Source organism: Biomphalaria glabrata, chromosome 6 (genome assembly GCF_947242115.1).
Source record: "Biomphalaria glabrata chromosome 6, xgBioGlab47.1, whole genome shotgun sequence".
Taxonomy (NCBI): Eukaryota; Metazoa; Mollusca; class Gastropoda; family Planorbidae; genus Biomphalaria; species Biomphalaria glabrata.
The window spans coordinates 46065404-46086032 of NC_074716.1; the positions used below are offsets into that span (position 1 = coordinate 46065404).

The 20629-nt window shown below is 36.9% G+C and overlaps 1 protein-coding gene across 6 annotated transcripts in view; it reads right to left on the reverse strand.

Annotated features, from left to right (window-relative positions):
* Positions 1-20629, reverse strand: part of LOC106078264 (synaptotagmin-7-like) — a 465097-nt gene that overhangs the window by 158214 nt on the left and 286254 nt on the right. For all 6 annotated transcript variants that reach the window (XM_056033680.1, XM_056033679.1, XM_056033683.1 and 3 more), the window contains one exon: positions 11190-11316. In XM_056033680.1, the coding sequence (XP_055889655.1) occupies positions 11190-11316 (127 nt within the window). The remainder of the gene's footprint in view (positions 1-11189; positions 11317-20629) is intronic.

The window sequence follows — 20629 nt, forward strand, 5'->3', positions numbered from 1 at the left end:
AAAAAATCATTCACACACACACACATAATCCAGGGGTATTTTAATGATATTAATGCATCCTTAAATATCTCCTCTCTTCCTCACTCTCTCTTTCTCACTCTCTTTCTCACTCTTTCTTTCTCAATCTCTTTCTCACTCTTTCTTTCACTATCTCTCTCTCTCTCTCTTTCCTCAGTTGTATTTATTTTATCTTAATCTCTTTTTTTTCTGTTTGTAAACCTTTTTTTTTTTAATTTGAATCGATTTCCAAAAGTTTGGTATTCTGTCCAAATGTTTAAAACACGGTCACGTAATGTACGCGTCAAGGTCTCGTGGTTGGAATACATAAGATATTTACAGCAAAGTAAATTTTAAATAGATACTCATAATACTGTAATTACGCGACGATAACATCTTATTGTTGGCATAAATATGTTGCTTAGAACTGATTAGCTTCGAGCAAATACGATAACTTGCTCATATAAGACATTGGAATTTCCGTAGTACTAGAAAAAATACATTACTAGTTAGTTCTAGCAATGGGAGAGACCAAGGTTAGGAAGAGTATTCTTCTTCTTCTTCTTGAAACTGTCAGGTTGAGTTGAGCTTTCAGCTCTTGGAACTCTAAGCCAGCAAAAGTGAACAAGAGCTCCCTCTCACTGGCCTGAAAGAGAACAGTGTAAGACAGCGGTTCTCAACCTTTTAAGCTTGGCGACCCCTTTTTACAATCCTCACTCTGCGGGGACCCCCATCCACACAGCAATAGAAGAATAGACAAAAACAATCCATATTTTCAATGGTCTTAGGTGACCCCTGGCAAATCATCAATCGACCCTTAAGGGGGTCGCGACCCACAGGTTGAGAACCCCTGGTGTAAGGGAAGAGAACAAGTGGAGTCGTTGAGTTTTTCAAATATGTTTATTGTGTCTTCTTATGTGTATCTAATGGTGAAATTAAATTATATTGTGTGTTCAATAGTTTAATGATTCCAAGTTGATGGATACAAGTGTTTTATTTTGTAAAGCAAATTTCTGTTATGTCTCTTCGATTAAATAATTTCTCTGGCGATATGGTGAGGTTTGAATGATCGCACATATGGTTACACTCTCACGCTAAATAAGCCAAGCACACTATATCACTGTATCAGTTGAACTAAAGTGAAAATGATAGTCAGTACCATGATTAGGGCACATAGCTATAATATGACAATGTTGACAATGCTTTATTCTTTTGTTCTATAAAATGCTCTGTCACCCAAACGGCCAAAACTTCGATCTGAGAAAAAAAAAATCCTAATTGAAGCCGATTTGCTCGTTGTACTGACGAGAAACGACGAGATAAGATTGGATACGTCTGCGAGCACCAAATGACGTCATCAATTTGGGGGAAGAAGGCTAATGGTATTGTTTGAGAGGAAGTGACTTGGACTTTAATGTCCTGTGGTAAAAGTCCATTATACATGGACATTCTCTGTTCAGCAGAATGGACAAGGCCCATAAAGATGTGGCCTGCCTTGACGTCACGTTCGTATTTAAACGACATACTAGAAAAAAGAAGGAAACTGGAAACAAATGTTTGGGTTTTAAATTAATTTTTTTTTTAAAACAACTGCAACAAATATGTGAAAGGTTGTTTGGGGGTCGATGTCAGGATGGCCTAGGTGTGTTTGAAAGCGAAGTTGGTTTGTGATGTCAGACAGGCGGTGATGTCATGAGTAAAAAGGAGAGTAATAGAAGAAGAAGAGGAGGAGAGAAATAAAGAAGGAGAGAGAGAGGGAGGGAGGGAGCGTGAGAAAAAGTAAAAAAAAAAAAGAGCAAGAAAGAAAAGGAAGAGAAAGAAATGAGTTAAAGAGAGATATATAGAAATAAGACGATGAGGTAGAGATAGAAAGAGGTAGATAATGAAGGAGAGAGAGAGAGAGAGAGAGAGAATTATTTGTTTTCAAGACTTTAGAAATGAGCTTCATAATTTTCACAAGGTCCCGGAGTCCCCCTAACTCCAACCTGTCATTTTTTTATAGTAAGGGTGAGTACAGAGTATAGGCCATTGTGTTTGCCTTAATGATGCACATGTTAACTGTCGGCCATAGAAACAGATCAACTTTACATCAGAGACCGTAAGGCCTGAAAGGGAAACTTTAATGTTGGCTATATCTAAAAATAATATGTGAGGCGCGGTGGCCGAGTGGTAAAGCGCTTAGCTTCCTAACCGGTGGTCCCTGGTTCGAATCCTGGTGAAGACTGGGATTGTTAATTTCGGGATCCTTAGAGTGTAAGCCCATCCAGTTCTAATGTGTACCTGATATTAGCAGAGGAAAAGTAAAGGCGGTTGGTCACATGACACATGGCACACTCGTTAACCGTGGGTCAAAGAAATAGATGATCTTTACAACATCTGCCCTATAGATCTAAAAGGGGAACTTTCTTTATTTATGTCTAAAATAAACCACTACTTTAGTTTTCCACCTGTAGTCTATACATATTTAGTCCGAAGTAATGGATGGTTGCATTTTCGTGCGATATGCGTGATGGACTATCGTTCAGTTGTCTCGATTGTCCGGGTTCACATCCTGCCCGCTGCCATCTCCTATCCTGTGGGAGGTTTGGACTAGGAATTAGATTATCTTCAACTCTGGAGGAACATAAACATTTCAAACATTTTACAAACATTTCCACCGCCCTTAATTATCAGTCGATTTAGTTATGCCCAGATTTGGCTTTGATTGTAAAAATAAAAATACTCTAATTCGTACCAAACATCAAATTTGTCATGATGTTTGTATAGCTGTGTAGCTAGCAATTTGGTCACGTGATTGTGGTTAAGTAAACTTTTTTTCTCAAACCATCCAGACGCTTTTGGTACATTGTATCGACCACTAAGTTCACAGAGCAGTGAGAGAGAGAGAGAGAGAGAGAGAGAGAGAGAGAGAGAGAGAGAGAGAGAATAGAAAAAGGAAAAATTAATCTGAAAAAAATCAATTGGTTTGACTCTCAGGATAAATAGCAGATCTTTGTGACTAGTGATAGGTCCTGGCTTATTCAGGCTTGGGAAAAGTGTATCTCAAAATGTGGCCCGCGAACCAGATCTGGCACAAGCACACAGCAACTTTGTTCTAAAATTTTTGCAGACGTCAATGTTAAAATGATGTGAGAATCCCTGAATCAATAGACTGGGGCAATGATTACTGTACATATGTGTGTAGCTTGACGCAAAATTATCAATAAGAAAAGTAGTTAACAGATAATAGATCACGTCAGAGCCTCTCCCCCCCGCCCCACCTTTTTTTTCCCAAATTAAAAAAAAAATGTATACTTAAATTTGAGTTCATATTACAGTGAAAAACCAATGTCACGTCTTATCAGTATTTGAAATTTAAAACAGGACAGAAAAAAAAAGACACACACAAATGTGATTGCGATTAAAGAATTATGTTCAGAATTTTCTTTCTTCAGCATTTTTAACTTATCGTGGTGGCTGAGTGGTAAGGCGATTGGCTTCTAAACCTAAAGGTCTTGGGTTCGAATATCGGTGAAAGCGGGATTTTGCAAAAACAAACTAATTAGTGTGGTCGAGTCTTAATAATAGCCAGCTTTCTTGCAAATGAGTAAAACTGTGATATGAATCAGTGGCGTACGCAGGATTGGGTCCGAATTCGAAAGTCCCCCCGAACCCCCTACTTGATAAGGGTCCCCAATGAATGTCCTAAATTTATTTTACATTAAATATTAAATATTAGGCCATTGTTATGTAATCTTGATATTCACGTGGAGTCAAAACTACTAGACAGCATCTAGATCAGCGTCGCTCGACCTTTTAAGCTCGGTGACCCCCCAATACGATTCTCCACTAGACGGCGACCCCCAACCGTAAAATCTTTTCGTTCACAGGCCTAGATATACCCTAAATGTGATTTAGCTAATGCTATAAATAAAATCATCCATGATGTATTTCACTATTTACATAGCAAAAGTATTATGTAATTTTATTTACAATAAAATAAATTTGTGCTTAACTTACAAAAAAAAAGTTTGATCTTTAATGTATACCAACTATGGTACAAATGTGCTTGTTACAACACTTAAGACGGTATTACTCATTAAAAGAGTCTTAATGATATTTTTTAAAATGTTACTTATATGCTTTACCAATTGGAATTCGACTTATAATTTTTAAATCCATTATCTCATGAATTTTCATGTCATGATGTCAAATGTCAAAATGCTAGGGCCCTTAAAAGGTCACCCCCCCCCGGGCCCCAAATCCCACTGGTATGAATGTACATTTTGTTTGCATTGTGCAGTTATCTGTAATGCACTACTGTAAGACAAATTTCATCAATAAAGATTAGTATTATGGAAATGAATTAAATTTCAATTTCCAGAACTGCCAGTGGTAGACAAGACAGAAGTCGTAAACTACATAAGTGATAGACAAGACATATATTAAACAAGACATACGTACGTGGTAAACAAGACATACATACATGGTAAACAAGACATACATACGTGGTAAACAAGACATACGTACGTGGTAAACAAGACATACATACATGGTAAACAAGACATACATACGTGGTAAACAAGACATACGTACGTGGTAAACAAGACATACGTACATGGTAAACAAGACATACGTACGTGGTAAACAAGACATACATACATGGTAAACAAGACATACATACGTGGTAAACAAGACATACGTACATGGTAAACAAGACATACGTACATGGTAAACAAGACATACGTACGTGGTAAACAAGACATACGTACGTGGTAAACAAGACATACATACATGGTAAACAAGACATACATACGTGGTAAACAAGACATACGTACATGGTAAACAAGACATACGTACATGGTAAACAAGACATACGTACGTGGTAAACAAGACATACATACGTGGTAAACAAGACATACATACATGGTAAACAAGACATACGAACATGGTAAACAAGACATACGTACATGGTAAACAAGACATACGTGGCAGACAAGAAGTGAGTCTTATTTCCTCAATAATGCTGTTTTTATTGTTATTAATACATTATTATTATTATCCAGAGAAGCCAACAGAAACACGGTGATGACCACTGCTTTTATTTATCAACTAATTATTGTTTATAACATGTGAGGGACATTATTACACTATATACATATTAGCAATAAAAAAAATAAGCCAAAAGCCTAACTGATCTAAAGAAGCCCACATGAGCAAAACAATTAGATCAGAAACACTCGACGATGGAATTTTACGAGCCAATAAAACAAGCAAATTTTAGTGGAGGGGAGACCACCGCCTGTGACGACAGTAAATTTGTTTACGAAACAAAACAATTTAGTTAACTTCCACCAGACACGATGAGCGAAGGAATAAAACAGGCGGCTCATTTGATTATAGTTTGTTGCCCCAAAAAACACAAACATGGCCTACTGTTGCCATCTTTGTTTCCGATACGTTACAACAGTAAAGTAAAAAAAAAAGTAAATTTCCCTTACAGACTTTCAGATGATGTAAGGTCATTTGTTTCTGTGGCCCACTGTTAACGAGGGTATCATTTGGCCAGCACAACGACCAACCGCCTTTACTTTTCCCCATTAGCGCTGGGTGGATTCAGAGGCGCCCTAAGGATCCCTAAATAAAAAATCTTTGTCTTAAAATAATTCGAATCCGGAAAACCTCAGCCACCGCGCATCCTACGTTTTAACAGCATGACTTTAAATACATTTGGCGTGTGCAGATATTTATGAAGCCGACAGCAGTATTCGTCTTCAGTTTTTTTGTTTCACGTGTTTCGGGTGTTCCTTCAGAACTGAAGGTCGTTACCATTACGTCCTAGATTAAACCTCTCGAAGGACTTAGGGGATGACGGCTTGCAGGATTTAAACTCGGGATCACAGAGAAGACTGTCAAGTGCGCATACCACATGGGCAGGCAGCCATCTTATGTCCATGTGTAACTTCTGTATAAAAACAGTATTTAACTTTTCTTTAATGCTCTAGTCTAGATAATTCCTAAACTCTTGTATCAGGCAAAATTATACGAGAATTAGTCGTTTCAGAACTGAAAACGACCAACAATAACTTAACTCTACTTTTCTATTGGTGATGTTCAGAATAAAATAAACAATGTCTAGGGCACTAAAACACTTCAACTTTGACAAATGAAGAAAATGAAAAAGTTGAGAAGCAAATGGAATAGCGAGACCATTTGATTATGCTGTCAATGGAGTATCCATAAGGTGCGTTGGTCTGACCACATACTAGACACAGAAATCTTAAAGTTGTCCAACATGAACAGTATTAATGCGACAGTAAAAAGGTCGTAAATTCGATGGGCGGCACATGTAGTCCGCATGCCAGGCAAACGCTTTTCCAAACGACCTCTGTTCGATGAGTTGTATGCAAGAAAGCGCTCCCAGGCAAGTCAATACAAGCGCTATAAAGACACTCTCAAGAGCTCCTTCAAGGAATGCGATATCGACATTCACGGCTGGGAAGCACTGGCTCTCGATCGCTCCTCATGGCGTAAAGCTGTGAGTCTTGGAGTCTCGAGATTTGAAGCAAGAAGAGTGGCCAGGGTGAAAGAGCGCCGAACAAACAAAAAAGCTGAGAGAAGAAGCAGGCCTATCTGACCTAGCCTACCCATGCCACGTATGCGGCCGGTTTTTTAAAGCGAGGATTGGGCTTTGCAGTCATCTTCGAGTCCATAGGAAATGAGAAATGTGCTCATCTTCGATCACGAAGGAGGGGCTATAGATGCAATGCTAAAAAGTGCAAAAGAGTATATATCATATATATATATTATCATATATAACTTTAAAAAAAAAGTTTATTAACATTTGCTTTATTTTGTGTACCGGATACACTATAACACTAACTATTTATAGTTTTACGGACATAAATGAAAATCATCAATACTATTTTCTAGATACTTCTTCCATGTGTAATTAACACTTTCAACAGTTTAACAATTTATTAAACGGCCCTATGCTTTTACTTTATGTTACCTTTCTCAAGCTCCTTTGTGGTCGAATATTAGTTCCATCTCATTTCCATTTACTCTTTCTCTCCTAATTGACAATGCCAACGTTGATTTGATCCCATTAAACTAAAAGGATTTTTGGATTTATAAACTTTCATTTGTGTTTTGTAAAAAGGGCATGCTTTCTCCTATAATTCAACACCAAATATAACATTTTCTGATAACAAACAAAAAAGTTATTGAGTCATAACAGGAGAGTGAAATACACATGAGCAAAACGAATAATACTATCGAAAAGAGGAAAATAATTACGGAGAGAAAGAGTTAAACTCGAAGTAGGCTATGAAGTCCGATGTTTACTTTGCAAGGCCGATTACAGTTAAGACAGGGATATATTGGGTTTAGGCGCAGTACTGCTCGCTTATTATCTGTTTTTTTTTGGCTGATTTTTTGTCCTTATTAACGGCACTATATGTTACTACCAAAAATCATCTCTTTATTTTTGTAAGTACAATAGGGACATGTCATTCAATCAAAACTAGCTTCTATACCCGCTACTACTGATCACGCGCTAGGTCAGCGGATCTCAACCTTTTATGCTCGCCGACCCCTTTTTAAAACCTCCCACTCTGCCGCGACCCCCTCCCCACACACACACATACAGCAATAGAAGAGTAGACAATAACAATCCACATTTCCGATGGTCTTAGGCGACCCCTGGCAAATCGTCAATCGAGCCCCCAAGGGTGTCGCGACCCACAGGTTGAGAACCCCTGCGCTAGGTGGAAAAAGAGACACTGTAAAGCAGTTGTCTCTACTTGTTAATGATCCGAACAGAGCTGGTAATGTCAAGGTTGCAACAAAAGCTATTGTAACTTCGGCGGGCTCACCAGCTTCTGTAACGCTGCTGTGAGAGTTGGTTATAGGTCAAAGTTATTAGTCAGACGTCAAGAGAAAAGCTGTGAAGAAATTATCTGATAAATACTAAAAAGCTACAATATATCATTTTTACAATACATCTGTTCAAGTCAATTTTTCATGGAACCTGGATCCAGGAACATGGACCTAGCAGGAACCTGGACAGCTGATCTAAAAAAAACAGCTCTAACGATGTTCCTATACATTTAACAATTGATGAAGATCGCTAAAAAAAGAATGACTAACTCGTTGGCCGCATGGGGAAAACTCTAGTTTGGCTGTTATAATTTTTCAAAGTAAAAAAAAAATCAATCTAAATTTGGCTTGACTAGACTTGAAAAACAAACAAACATGGCGTAGTCAAGACTTAGTGTACTGCAATTCTACAATAACAAGGTAAATTTACAGTTGCTTCCATTTTATTGAAAGAATATCTAAACTGAAGTAATATTTTTTTTACGTAAATCTAATATAGATTGCATCTAGATTCAAGATCTGTAAAATGTTTTGTATGTTTTACATGTTCCTTTAGAGTTGAGGATAATTTACTTCCTAGTCGAAACCTCCCTCACGACGACAAGCAGGGTTCGAACCGGTGACCATCGGTAAGTCCAAACGACAGTCCAAGCGCAAACCGAATGACCAGGCAGACGCCTAGATCTAGGCTTATTCTTAAAGAGATCTAAATAAGAAGTCTAGGTCTATTATTAGATGTCAGTCTTCAGCAAGATTTGAACCTGGGTGATTTACCACTCAACCACCGCGCCTCCTTTTCTATAAAGCTTACGAGAAGGATATCACTTGACCGTGTTTTTTGGCGTTTTGTCCATGAATGAGGTCCATTAATTTACGTCACGATATTGTGTGTGTGTGTGTTTGGGTGAGCATGTGAAGTTCACTGACATGTAGAGCAGACAACTCGATACACTCTGGTCGGGGAAGATGAAGAAAATTGATTAGCGTCTAGTTCGTAGCCTGTATAGATAGGAGTTTTTGGAGAAGACACACACCGCCATGTTATGATTGCCAGGTGTGTGTCGTGTGATAGAACAATTGTCAAAAAAAAAAAAAAAACCGTAAGCTAAAATATTATGGCCATATCACAAGTTACTCACGGTTCACAGGGGCCTTCCTACAGGGGACTGTACCAGGTAAAAGAAGAAGAGGCAGACAGAGAAAAGGATGGTAAGAAAAAATAAAATAATAGGCAGGCATGTTATTGAAAGAGACTCTTTCCAAGACAAAAGTCAGAGAGGAACGGAAGAAGACGGTCGACAGATCATAGGTGGTACACCAACGGTTCAACAGAGTAATAGATAGGTGAAAACGATTAACGATACTCTGACTGTGAGAATAATGATAATGGATAATTTGTATGGATAACCCTGGAAATTTCCAAGAAAGTACTCTGCTGGAATGTTGGTAGTGATAAAAATAATTATAATTATGAATTCTTATATACAAAGAAAATAGCATCTTTTTCTGGTGTGTGTGTATAATAATAAGGCTTGTCTTCGAGTCCGAAGATTACTGAGTAATACAGTATTTCACGTGGTTACGCAACCCAGCTTGGACCTACTTATTTTGCCACATCCAGAGATGGCATAACCATTGTCGGCCGGTGGTCGATGTAGTTTTTCCTTTCGCCGTCTACGGCTGTCCTCGGCAGTGTATTTTCTTTCGGTCTTGTGTGTGTGTATGTGTTGCTACTCATCAATATACATTATAGATAGACATTAAAATATTCACTATGTAATTAAAAAAAAAACAATTATTGGAACATACTAAAATATGCCAAATAATTAATAATAAAAATATTTATGGTCAATGATATATTAAGACAATCATTCACACGAATACGCTCTGAAGATGCATATTAAAAAAATATATATAATAGCCTTTAGTGTGTTCTTATTAAGTGTATTTTATGCTTCATTGTGATGATGGTTATAATGATGATAATTTTGAAGATTATGATGAGGAACCCCCCCCCCCACACACACACACAAAATAGCTATAAAGCTTCTGCTCCGTTTTTGGAAATAATTTGTGTTATATTATTCTGACACCAAAATCCAAACTCTTCTTTAATACAAGTAAGATGACGGGGTGTGCATTGACACTTAAGGTGTCATAGATCTGAACCTTTGCTGAATTCAGTTTGACCTATAAGAAAAGTGGCGTGGGTTTTTCTCCAGCAGATCATGCACCCATGGGGGTGGGCGGGTGAGCGCCTGTCATTTAGGAAACTTCAATAAGTCCTGCACCAACCTTGACCCAATTGAAAAATTGATAAATGAAGATAGAACTTAAGAGAACTAAAGAAAAAGGAGCTGGAAAGAGATAGATAGATAGATAGATAGATAGATAGATAGATAAATAGATAGATAGATAGATAGATAGGTAAATAGATAGATAGATAGATAGATTGATAGACAAATAGAAAGAAAGAAAGAAAGATAGATAGATAGATAGATAGATAGATAGATAGATAGATAGATAGATAGATAGATAGATAGATAGATAGATAGATAGATAGATAGATAGATAGATAGATAGATAGATAGATAGGGAGGTAGGTAGGTAGGTAGGTAGATATGTAGATAGATAGATAGATAGATAGATAGATAGATAGATAGATAGATAGATAGATAGATAGATAGATAGATAGATAGATAGATAGATAGATAGATAGATAGGTAGGGAGGTAGGTAGGTAGGTAGGTAGGTAGATAGATAGATAGATAGATAGATAAATAGATAGATAGATAGATAGATAGATAGGTAAATAGATAGATAGATAGATAGATTGATAGACAAATAGAAAGAAAGAAAGAAAGAAAGATAGATAGATAGATAGATAGATAGATAGATAGATAGATAGATAGATAGATAGTGAGATAGTGAGATAGATAGATAGATAGATAGATATATAGATAGTGAGATAGTGAGATAGTGAGATAGATAGATAGATAGATAGATAGATAGATAGATAGATAGATAGATAGATAGATAGATAGATAGATAGATACAGACAGACAGACAGACAGACAGACAGAAAAGAGAAAGAGAGAAATGGAGGTTCAATATAAAGGTAGATACAAAGAGAAAGTAGGGGAGATAATCATTATTAGAGTAGAGGGAGTTGCATATAGAGATGGGATGGAGCCAGTTAGATGAAAACAACGAGAACGGAGTAAACGAGAAGACGAGAGACAGGAGGAGGAATAGAACGTAGAGGGAGAGAGGAGAGAATGAAAATAGTCAAGAAGGGTAAATAAATGGTAATAGAGGGAGCAATCTACTTACCCTGGTGATGCCCATGGCCTGGTATCCACTTGCGTCTCTCATGGCCAGCTGCTGGTTGAGCGATGTCTGTGACCCAGGACTGGACGACTGCTGGACATCCGACAGCGTCTTGTTGGGCTTGTCAAATCTGTTGTGTCGTGCCAAGACAGGGTCATGGTTCAGGTCACATGGAAAGAGAGGTACATACATCAGATCCACCAAAATACCAAACATGTTTTTTTTTTTGGGGGGGGGGGGGTTCAAACTATCATAGGCGGCGCTTTGAGATGAGAGGGTGTGGAAATAATCGAGACCACTCGTTCTATAAGGCGTCAACACTGAGCTTCAACGTCACAACCTGTTGGCAGCTTTGACCAATAACTCGTTGCTACATGACAGGTCTGTAGGACGTGGCAACGAGCTATTGATCTAAACTGCCCACAGGTTGTGACGTTGAAGCTCAGTGTTGACGCCTTATAGAACGAGTGGTCTCGATATAATAATAATAAGGTTTGTCTTTGAGTCCGAAGATTAATGAGGAATGCAGTATTTCCCATGGCTACTTAGCCACAGCCTGGAATTCCACAAAATCGTATCATTATGAGGTATATTTATTATTGGTTTTATGGTGCGTAACTATCTTTTACATAGCAGAGCTATTGCAGTGCATATAATAATATATATGGATATATTTGAATCATACCCCTTGCTACTACTGAAATGATATGAATTTTCTTCGCAAACTAGCTTTGAAACTATTTCCACTAAGCACCGCCAATGATTAAATTTAAAATCAAGAATTTGCTCTAGATGTGTTAGCACGTGACATAAGTTAAAGATGAATAAATTATGTGTTAATGTTATAGTCTTGCGGTTATCCCCCTTAATACAACTTATTTAATCAGGCATTTTTTTGGTAAAAGTTTGTACATAGAAAGGTTCCATAATACTGATAGTCTGGACAGTGAGCTATATTCATTATAAACAAATAAGCATGCCAGCACAAAGCATATTTACATTCATGCATAATTTAAATAATGCAAACATACAAATGATATGATTAAAAGCAAGAGATTTATAATTATAAAAGTTATATATGATTGAATTGTGTGTGCTGCAATAAAAGCTAATTAAGCAAACATTTAACAAAGGTACTATTTATCAAGAAGAGTGAAATGTGCAATATATAAAAGAAATAAAAAATAGAACAAAAAAAGGTCACAACAATTACGCATTTAATTGAAAGCAAAATATAGAAATTAATGATACTATGCCAATAACAATAATTCTGTAGTCACGCGCATCGTAGAGTGTCAGATATTTAAAAAAAAATAGAACAACAGCATTATTGAAATTACCAAGCAGTCAGTGCAAAATTACGAGTTGTGGATATAACATTTGTCTGTGTTTTGATAAATAGCATAATCACCGAGAAATAATCTCTCTTGGCACCGTTGGAACTGGAATTAGTATTATTATAATCACGTAGGTCACAGCGGTTCTCAACCTTTTAAGCTCGGCGACCCCTTTTTATATTCCCCCCACTCTGGCGCGACTCCAACCCAACCCAATGCACACACATACAGCAATAGAAGAGTAGACAATAACAATCAATATTTTCGATGCTCTTAGGCAACCACTGGCAAATCGTCAATCGACCCCCAAGGGGGGTCGCGACCCACGGGTTGAGAACCCCTGACTTAGGATCTAGATGGAACAGCTTTGGCCATCAGGTTGTGTAAAAGTGGCACTATATTGATATAATAAAAGTAACAACTAATAGACTTATTATTAAAAAGCATGAAGTAAAATGTCACGCCTGAGAAGAACTCCGATTTCGTTTCACAGCATTGGAGACTACTTCTACCGTTTCTCTGGGGGGAAAAATTCACCGTAAGGCGTAGTGCCTCGTACCGAGACCAATCATTACAGAAGGCCTGAACACTGACATGCAACGTCACCACCTGTGGGCAGTTTAGATCAATAGCTCGTTACCACGTCACAAGTCTGTACTAAGACAGAGAGATGTGTCCGTTCGTGTAGCGTTGCTGTTCCTGGGCCTCGGAGCCGAGTTGCATGTGTCTGAGGTGTGATATTGCTGTATGTTACGCTGTACCCCTTTTTTACGTCATACTGTCATGCAGTGTTACGCTGTACCCCTTTTTTACGTCATACTGTCATGCAGTGCTTCCCAAACTGTGTTCCTGAATAGGAGTGCCACAAATTACTGGAATAATTAACTAGTAGGTCACCACGTGAATTAATCTCTCTAACAAAAAAATAAGCAAAGTGTTCCCTTAAGGAAAAAGTCTGGGAAACACTGCTGTAATGCACCGCATCATAACATTCCTAACATATTCATGCACCTTATTGTTCATCATTAAATGTTCATTTCGAAGACGTGTGTTCACCAAATTAAAATTATGTTGTTTTAAAAGTCACTTTAAGTTTACCGCTGCATTAGTCTGCCAATGTGGAGAACCCAGTTTATTGAAGTTATCCCCCTAGTTACCCACCTTGACAGGCATTAAATTTCAAAGGTTTGAAAAATTGATTTGGCTTTTCACCTCAGAATTGGGTTGAAAAGATTTCCAAATTTCTTTACTTATTATGACAGACTTTTTGTTCTTTTTTTAATTGAAATACAGAACGGCTTATTCATTGTACGGAGGCGAAATTAATTAATTAAGGTATTGAATACAAAATATCTAAAGATATACAAGGTTGAACAGCTATGTAAAGAAAGGCATGCTTATTATAGAGAACATTGCCCTTTAATATTTAAAATAACTTCAGGACTAATACAAGAATATAGTAATATATACGTTTCTCAGAAAGGCAAAGAGATAAAGGCATATCTTATTCCTTATGCTAGGATGAATTCGTACAAGCTCTCCTTCTAGTGCTATTATAGCCAGGAAAACTCATGACAAGGCAGAGTTTAGTCTCTAATTATCATGCACTAGAATAACACGTAGTTTATATTTTTTTATAAGTAAGTCTACATTTTTTTTTTCGAAGAAATGTCTGTAATTTATAAGATAAAGGTACCCTTTCAGACCTATGGGGGGGGGGGGGAAAGATATGTAAAGCTCAACTGCTTGTAGCATATGATTAACTGTAGTGTCATGTGGCCAGAACAACGACCAACTGCTTGTAGCCGATGGTTAACTGAAGTGTCATGTGGCCAGCACAACGACCGACTGCTTGTAGCCTATGGTTAACTGAAGTGTCATGTGGCCAGCACAACGACCGACTGCTTGTAGCATATGGTTAACTGAAGTGTCGTGTGGCCAGCACAACGACCAACTGCTTGTAGCCGATGGTTAACTGAAGTGCCATGTGGCCAGCACAACGACCGACTGCTTTTATTTCTCCAACGTATGCCTGGTACTCATTAGAGTTGGGTAGACTCAGGAGGATCTTAAAAATCCCAGATTTCAAAACACCAGTCATCACACAGATTCAAAATCGAGATTAGTTACAAACAAAATTCTTTGGGGAACTTATTATTTACATTTGTTTAAATTCTATAATAACAGTCGAAAGAGCTCAAGTGCTATGTAAAACCACCTTTTTGGTCTCTATGTTTTATTTGTGTACATTTTCATTACTCCATATAGTAGATAAAAAATGGGATGGTTTTGCGAATATATTATTTTAAATAACACTTAAAAAGACGAATACTTTTTTTTTTAACGGAAGCAGGAAATAAGCCTCATTTTTAGGCAACACTTTAAGCTGACGAAAAAAAAACATAGAGATGTAGGAAAAACCCAGGGATGATTGAATTAACCGACATTTCGCCTCACCTTGGCTGCGCACTTGCCCTTTCAGCAGACGTCTAACAAGATTTGAATCTCATGTCACGTGACACAAGTCTTGCTTTGAGGAGATGACGTAAGTGGCAGACTTGTAGAGCAAATGATGCATTTTTTTTCCCTTTCGCTCTATCTCACATGTAGTCTACGTAAGAACACGAGCACGCACACACACACATAGATGTCACGCGTTCTCGTCGTAATCAACAAGCAAACAATTTTAACAAAAATCATTTTTCTTTTTTAAAAAAAAAATTTATCCAAGGAGACGAACTCCACAACTACATCTCTCAATAATGTAGAAGCTATTCCCTTTTCGATATCAAACATAACAGCTAATGACCAAAAAGTAATTGATTAATTGGTAAATTGACTCCAGTTTTGCTAGGGACAATAAAAATGTGTTTAAAGTTTCAACTTGATTCGAGAATAATGTGGTAGAAATAACGTGTACAATCATCTATATATTTAGCTATGAGTAAAGTGCGAAGTTCGAGCAGTCCCGATTTGACAAGAGGTTCGAACAGTTCACTTTTTATTGCTATAACTTTTTTATTTGAATGTTTACCAAATTACTACTATATTGCTACTGCGCATGCACCTTTTTTCTTTACTTCCGACACATACTATTTCCTTTTCCTTGTAAAGGCTAAGTTCATGGTGAGGTCAAACTCAGGAGGTGTGGAATTATTCTTTTTTACTACCCGGTAGTGAAGGAAATGGGTAATGGGATTAAGGCTATTTTTAAGTCTGATGGTTCATCAGCTCAAAGAGACTATTTGAAGTTGTGGAGGGTGGGAAATGGTGCAATGGATAGTGTTCTTGCGCTGGAGTAAAAAGAAAATGACTTTATAGTAAAAATTAAATATTAAAACATGTTTTTAGATATATTTTCTTTGATCTGCTCGAACCCTCCACCAACCCGATCGAGCTTACTAACTGGGGAAAAATCCGCTCGAGGAAAAGTACGCTTGACGATACTTACCCTACACCTCTTTGACTTCGTATTTAATTTTAACTAAGCCTAGTGATAAATTAAATCCAATCTATTTTTATAGAAAAAAGGACGAGGAATTCAGAGATACCATCAGTTTTTTCATAGGTTAGACCGTTACGGTGCTATAAAAATCCAAACTTGAAAATTGCTGCCAGCGGGCTTAATGCGCTCGAACTTCGCACTTTACTATATATGTGAATACCGAAGGATTAATTTTCCTTGATAGTTTCAAACAAAATAATTTCAATACCAGTAATTGATTGACTCATTTTATTTTATTAATTCATGTCTTGTCTATGCCAATGAATAATTATGCAAAGTTTCAACTTGATCCGAAAATGGGTGCGGGAGAAATAACGAGAACAATCTTTTTACCAGACAGACAGACAGACAGAGTGAGTTGATAAATTTCCGACAGATGCATCACGGGCCATACAAATCGACGAGTCGTATCGGAACCGAGCCTCTGTGACTTCATCATGCTCTGTGGGAAGAAGTTTCATTGGGCCGGATAAAACCACGTGACAGGCCGAAGGCCGAATGTGACCTTCGGACCGTAGTTTGGGCATCTTTGTAAACTAGAATATTAGATATTCTTTAACCTTGTAGATCTGATATATTATGAGCAGTGATGGACTAGAGATAGAACCTGCATATACATACTGTTAGTGACGCTTTGACTTAGTTGGGTTTGAGGCTTCTTAGAGACAGAAAATCAGCGATAGGATTCTATAGGGTAAAGACGTGTTTTATTGACAGAGACTTAGACAGTGGCCTTTTCATGGATTAAATAGCATCTTAATTGTTCATCAGTGTTGAGGACTCATCTCTCTACTTGTTAAATTGATGTTGTCCGTCTGTGTTGTTAGTTAACTACACTGGAACACACCCGAACAAGAAACTCATACATTTGCTGAGTAATTTGTCATAATCTGACAAGTATCAACAGTTGGCTGCAAGACAGACAGGCATCTATCACAATACACATGAGATAAAAACCTCCCTTCCCCTTACGAGATCTACACACTTCAGATTCAGCGTTCAGACGCAAATAAGTTTGACACCTGTAAATGTTGATGACGAGGTATTTATTTATTTATTTATTTTTTTTACAAAGCTTCTATCAACCCACTCTGTCTGTCTGGGTGAAATCTTGTACATGTTATTTCTCCCACTTCCCAGTCTCGGGCAAGACTGAAACTTTGCACACGTCTTACTTGTCGATGAAAAAATATATGAATTAAAAAAAAAAATTAAGCACTTCGTTAAATAAATAGCGGTAACTCATTCATTCTTTTTTATACAGAAAAGAGGAGTTAAATCTTGCAGTATTAAAAAATATGGAAGGGATTGTGCGGTTCTTTCCTTAATTCAAGCCTTTTTTATTTAAAGTAATTCTTTTATTTTGCTTGTTTATTTTTATTTTTTTTTGTTGTATACCATTTCTTGAATAACGATACAGATAATGACCTTTGAACTTGATTCCAAGGAATTTAATTTTTTTGTACTCGATTGTCTTACTTCAGACTCAGAAAATGTCAAACTATTATTCAACAGAGGATTTTTTTTTTCCAATTTTTTTCCCCCAAGCTTTACCCTTCCTAGCTAAATATGATCAAAGTGAGATTACTCTTGGTATATTTTTTTGCCATGATAATTTTTGTTTTATTATAGTTTTAGCGCATATTAACTCCCTTTCTCCATTGTATATATCCGATTCTTTTAAAATTCACTCAATATTATTTCAATTTATTTTATTTACTACATAGGGTCTTATAAAAGATACGTCCTAGAGTACGATTATTCCAATTAGTAGCTATTTAATCTAAATTAGAATGAAATACAAGCGAGTATTGATATAATATATTTGCAATGACGATGAAAATGTGCTCAGATTTTTATTCCTATGCAAGGGATATAACTCAATGTTGTTAATACATAATATATATTTTTACGGTTACATCCCCTTAACAATTAAATTTCATGTGAAAATGAAAAAAAATTTCTCCCCCTCCCCCCCTCCGCGTCACATCCCCTCCAAGTCTAAAAATAAATTATATATAGTGAAGATGATACTTCTCAACGAAAAGCCACTAAAGGTAATGACATGTAGAAGGAATTTGTGTCCTTAAACGTTTGGAAACCTTCCTATTCAAGGGCCTCCACAAGACATACCTTGACTTAAAACTATTTTATAGTTGAACAAGAAACAAAGAAAATAAATATTAATAAAAAACACTGCCAAACACTCGCTCCCGCGTGATATAAACACACACGCACACACGTTTTATCAATGCACACACACACACGACCTAGCAATGCACATACATTTTTGTTTAATCATACACTCACATAAATGTTAGCGGTGAGTCAAGTTCTGCACTGGGTAGCAACCATGGAGTGCCCTTGCGTCGGTGTTTTAAAACAATGGAGAGAAACTATTCATTGCCTTGTGAGCGAGTTGAAAGGTGCAGAGACTAAGCCAGCAACATCAGCATATCTTTTTGAAAATTCAAGCTTAGATATTCTCTAAACCAGGGGTTCTCAACCTGTGGATCGCGACCCCTTTGGGGGGTCGATTGGCCATTTGCCAGGGGTCGCCTTAGACCATCGAAAATATGGATTGGTATTGTCTACTCTTCTATTGCTGTGTGTGTGTGGGGGGGGGGGTCGCGGCAGAGTGGGGGATTGTAAAAAGGGGTCGCCGAGCTTAAAAGGTTGAGAACCGCTGCTAAACGAATATTAAATTCTAAGAGTAGCCTATTCCTAATCCAAAGAGATATTATTATATTATATCTACCGTAGTGTATGTTAATAATAAAAATATTACTTCTAGCACCTTTATTAACAGAAATGTTGTTAGCACACGATTAGGAACTAGGCGCGAAATGTTATTTGTTTCATCAAAAGGGGTTAAAGTTTTGCCTTAGCAACAAATTAATTACCAACTTTCTGCAATAAATGTCTAACCTAATTCAAACTGCGGGCCATTTTAATTTCCGACACTCGTGTCGCGGGCCACATGACCATAAAGGTAAAAAAAAAAGCGGCATGAAATTGACCTGAAACTATTTTATTAAAAACCCGTGGGTCTAGTAAAGTACATACACTGATAAATTGGGATATTTGAAGTTTATATTAAATCTACTTTTTCTACGTACCGGAAAATGGCTTTTTTTCTCTACTTAAATTGTGAGTAGCATTAGAGCTGGTAAATACCGGTATTCCCATCGATTCTCCAATCTCTAAGCGAAGTTTAAAAATCTTTTATTCGCTGCTCAAACCAAAAGTGCTGTCATATTTGTTTTTTTTTTTAATGCTGTTTCTATGTGTGTTTTTTTTTTACTGAAACAGCTGCACTTTCTCTATCAAACTAATGTGTTGGCTTATTATCATGTTCCACAAAAAGATCCGTTCAATTGTTCTGGACTTCTGGTAGACTCATAATTCCCTTTACATAAAGACAAATTTTAAAGCTCGTGGTACCAATCCTAACGTAGGTAAAGATATATTTTTCAACTTTTTATTTTTTAGAGGGGCTGGGGAGATTTTCTACACTTCGAACCGACGTTTTGGTTAGGGTTAGGATGGACGGAATCTCGTCACGGGCCGGATCTGGCCCGCGGGACGTATTTTGTGCATCACTGCTCTAAAAAACGACACTAAGCTTCTTTCGAATTTTTCTCTTTTTACCGTAAGTAAATAGTATTCGATCTTAAGGAAATTAGGTAAGTAAAAAGTAATCGAGATTTTCGGTTTGTAGACTTAACCAAGCTGCCATGACAACCTTAGTATATGAGCGTGCTAGAACAAACTGGTAGCTGAAGAGAACTTGCTTTTTTTTTTCTAAGCTTCTCAAATTGTGTTTGACGTGAATCCAGCCAATGTTCATTTAAATATTAATAGAATAAATAAGATTCCAGACATTTAGAAATAAAAAGCGGATTACGGAACTCGTCCCGCTCCCAACCCTTCCATTTCGTTTATTCCGCCTCTGTTGTACTGATAACGCACAGTTTGTTTAAACCCTGCTCAGCGCTGTAATCAATAGATCAAACATTCCAGTGTTACATCATGGTCTGTGATGTCCCAGGCACTGGATCATGAAACTGAAATTTGTCAAAAGAAAACATTGGGAAATGTCAGACTCATTAGCTAACAGTTTGCTTTTAGATCGCAAAGAACAAAAGTTAAGGCACGTGATGCGGATCTAACATATTCATATTCTTGCAAAAACACGCCTACCTGTTTTGAGTATCTTATTATACTATAGGCCCTCTGAAAACTAACATGTTTTTAGTAAGCCAGAACAATAGTTGTAGTAATGCCTATAATGAAACTGTTCCCATAAAGCAATTAAAATAACTCTATCAGACTTCTGTTAATCTTGATGGTAAGGGATTTTAAAAAAAAAATGATATTAGATTATCGGAAATGTATGTATCTTATGTTGGTTACTAAAGTTATTGGTTGTTAAATATAACTTTGCTTTTTCAGCTAGGAATATTTTTTAGGGATTAATTATAATTATATTACCTCAAAGTAAAAAAAATATTATTTTTCTTATGTAAAATAAAAAAAAAAGAGAAATATTAACTAGAAAGGAATACATACACTATTGGTAGTATAAGTTATGTAACACA